Source organism: Heptranchias perlo, chromosome 2, assembly GCF_035084215.1.
Source record: "Heptranchias perlo isolate sHepPer1 chromosome 2, sHepPer1.hap1, whole genome shotgun sequence".
In the NCBI taxonomy this organism is placed as follows: Eukaryota; Metazoa; Chordata; class Chondrichthyes; order Hexanchiformes; family Hexanchidae; genus Heptranchias; species Heptranchias perlo.
This window is the reverse complement of record NC_090326.1, coordinates 118,964,401-118,967,586: the sequence shown is the minus strand read 5'-3', so window position 1 is coordinate 118,967,586 and position 3,186 is coordinate 118,964,401. Positions and strand designations below refer to the sequence as shown.

The 3,186-nt window shown below is 37.3% G+C and overlaps 1 protein-coding gene across 1 annotated transcript; it reads left to right on the top strand.

Annotated features, from left to right (window-relative positions):
• The first annotated feature begins 391 nt into the window (after positions 1–391).
• Positions 392–2,732, top strand: LOC137342544 (leucine-rich repeat and death domain-containing protein 1-like). Its single transcript, XM_068006491.1, has one exon. The coding sequence runs from the start codon at positions 470–472 to the stop codon at positions 1,979–1,981; it is 1,512 nt and encodes a 503-aa protein (XP_067862592.1). The 5' UTR covers positions 392–469; the 3' UTR covers positions 1,982–2,732.
• Positions 2,733–3,186: the final 454 nt, after the last annotated feature.

The following is a 3,186-nucleotide window of genomic DNA, read 5'->3' as shown; positions in this document are numbered from 1 at the left end:
AGAGGGGATTTGAGAAAGAACTTTTTCACCCAGAGGGTGGTTGGAGTCTGGAACTCACTGCCTGAAAGGGTTGTGGAGGCAGGAACCCTCACAACATTCAAGAAGCATTTGGATGAGCACTTGAAATGCCATAGTATACAAGGCTACGGACCAAATGCTGGAATATGGGATTAGATTAGACAGGGCTTGATGGCCGGCGCAGACACGATGGGCCGAAGGGCCTCTATCCGTGCTGTATAACTCTATGACTCTATGACTATGACTCTATGTGCAATTTTGCTTTTAAATTGTGGCTATTCCGATTGCAGCTTTTATTTCAAATTTAAATTATACTAAATGTAATACTCTTTTGTATGAACATTAGTGTATTTGTTTTTCTATTTTTAGGATTGTCCAATGATAAAGCAAGCAACTCCATGTAATCTCAATGAATTTGAAATGAAAGTAAGTAAAGATTAGTTGAGAAAAGATGGCTGAAGACCGTAATGGTATCAATCTGGCTGCAGAAGGCTGGGAACAATCATCTGACAATGCCTCACCAGCATATATTACAAATTTACTACTTTCAGAGAGTGATGATTTGCAAGCTGATCTCGACATGGTGACTAACCTTGAAATATTATCAATTGATGGAAAGAAGTTAACCTCACTTCCATCAAAACTTTATCTGTTTACAAATCTGAAAGCTTTAGATATCAGCCACAACAGCATCACATCCATTCCGGCTGACATTGCTGTATTTAGCAATATGAAGCAGCTTTTGATTAATAAAAATAATATTTCGCAGTTACCTACTGAAATTGGACAGCTGATAATGTTAGAAATGCTGAGTTTGAAAGGGAACCAATTAACCACATTACCAGAAACTATAGCCAGGCTGAAGAGTTTGCGTGTTCTCAAACTAGACTATAATAGGATATTTGTTTTCCCAAGAGCTATATGCCTGCTTCCAGAGTTAATTAAGCTAAGCCTTTCAGGAAACTCTCTTCAAAGCCTACCAATGGAGATTTCTGAGCTGAAAAACTTAAGACAACTGTCTCTGAATGATAACAAGTTGACATTTTTGCCATTGCAGTGTTTTCATTTGTTTGATCTTGAAGAACTAAGATTGTGTGGAAATCAGTTGACTAGCCTTTCAGAGAAAATAGAGAAACTGCAGGAACTACGAATTCTGCAACTAAAGAATAATCAATTACAAGATCTCCCAAAAGAAATTTCCAATTGTGTAAGACTTCAACAACTTTTACTCGATGGCAATCAGATCACATACCTGCCTCCGAATATAGGCAATCTGTATTATATGACAGAATTCTGTGCGAGCAAAAATAAACTGAAAAGTCTGCCAGTGGGTATGTCACATGTCATCAACCTTTCAATTTTAGATATTTCTCATAATATGATACAACAAATTCCTATTGAACTCAAAAACTGTTCTAGAGTCACCACAGTCAACTTCAGTCACAACGATCTTTCGCAATTTCCAGCTGCATTATGCTTGATAGCTGAGTTGCAGCATTTGAATCTTAGTGGCAATCATATCACTGAAATACTTGCTGATGTGTGCTGCATGAAGAACCTGGAAAGCCTTGACCTAAGTGCAAATAAGCTCACTTCATTTCCCATTCATATATGTAAACTTTGGAACATGACTTACTTGGATTTGAGCAAAAATAGAATTAGAAGCATTCCAGGGCAAATTTCTGCTTTGATTAATCTTCAGATTCTTTATCTTCCAAATAATAAATTTAACACCTTTTCCAATAATTTATGCAGACTAACCAATCTGCACGTACTTGATATATCTAACAATCAAATAGCAAATCTACCATGGGATATTCTAAACCTACAGGAGATTGTGGACCTTAATCTTTCTAATAATCATTTTGATTTATTTCCAATTGAAATATGTCATCTAACAGGACTGAACAAATTGAAAATCAGTCAGTTGGATGGTTTTAAGGTAAGCACACTTCATATATAACAATGATTGAACTAATTTATACAGAGTATTGTTGGAGCATGGATGGTTTGCCACTGGGAATGGTTTAGGAAGAGGCCATTGCATTTTTTAAGGGAAAAGTGGATAAATATTTGAAACAGAAAGATACAGTGCTATGGGGAGAGATTGGGGAAGTGGGATTAGTTTTGTTTTGTTCTAGCAAACTGCTAGGAAAGACACAGCAGGATGAATGGTCTCTTTCTGTGCTATAAACCTCTATGGTTCAATAATTTCTTCCTCCTCCCTGCATCTTAGCTATGTTGAAATCTTTCACCATCTTCTTGTACCTCATTCTTTCTCAGAACCTCAAAACTATTGAACTCTTTACTTGTCTCATTCTTCTTTCTACAATCCACAAACTTTGAAAGCCCAAGTTTGACATCACTTAACCACTACTTCTTGATCTACAATGGGCCAGAAATTACTCATGTCGGGACGCCGTTCCATAATGGCGTCCACCCTCTCTGCCGGCGAATCGTTGGAGTAAGTAAATTTAAGAATGCGCACATGCACACTGAAACCCCGAAATCACGAACTTGCTCCCATTGGTTCGCCGGCGGTTTCACAGCTGTGAATTAAAGGGGCATGCAACGCTACAATCACTCAAATCAATGAACATTCATAAACTTACCCATCTGCCCAGCTGGAACAAAAATACTAAGGCCACCAAAAGGTGCGCTGAAAAATACCAGCTCTACACTACTTTTTAAAAGCTCAATGACTCCTAATGACTGCGCGAAAACTAAAAATTAAATTTTAAAAATGTGGAATGTCCTATTACTCTTATTTTAATATTTTTTGATCATTAATTAAAAATTAATTTTTTTTTTACTTTTAACTTCTTTGTTTCATTAAATTAAATTATTTGCTTGGCTTTTAATAAGAAGATATGTTAATTTTTTATTTACACTGAAATACAGAAGTTTACTTTAAATAAATGATTTCTACTTGCCTGCTTTTTTTTTTCGTTCATGGGATGTGGGCGTCGCTGGTGAGGCCAGCATTTATTGCCCATCCCTAATTGCCCTCGAGAAGGTGGTGGTGAGTGGCTTGCTAGGCCATTTCAGAGGGCAATTAAGAATCAACCACTTTGCTGTGGGTCTGGAGTCACATATAGGCCAGACCGGGTAAGGACGGCAGGTTTCCTTCCCTAAAGGACATTAGTGAACCAGATGGGTTTTTACGAC

What these genes read in the sequence shown, in the direction of transcription:
- LOC137342544 (XM_068006491.1), top strand. Translation starts at nt 470, where the DNA reads ATGGCTGAAGACCGTAATGGTATCAATCTGGCTGCAGAAGGCTGGGAA.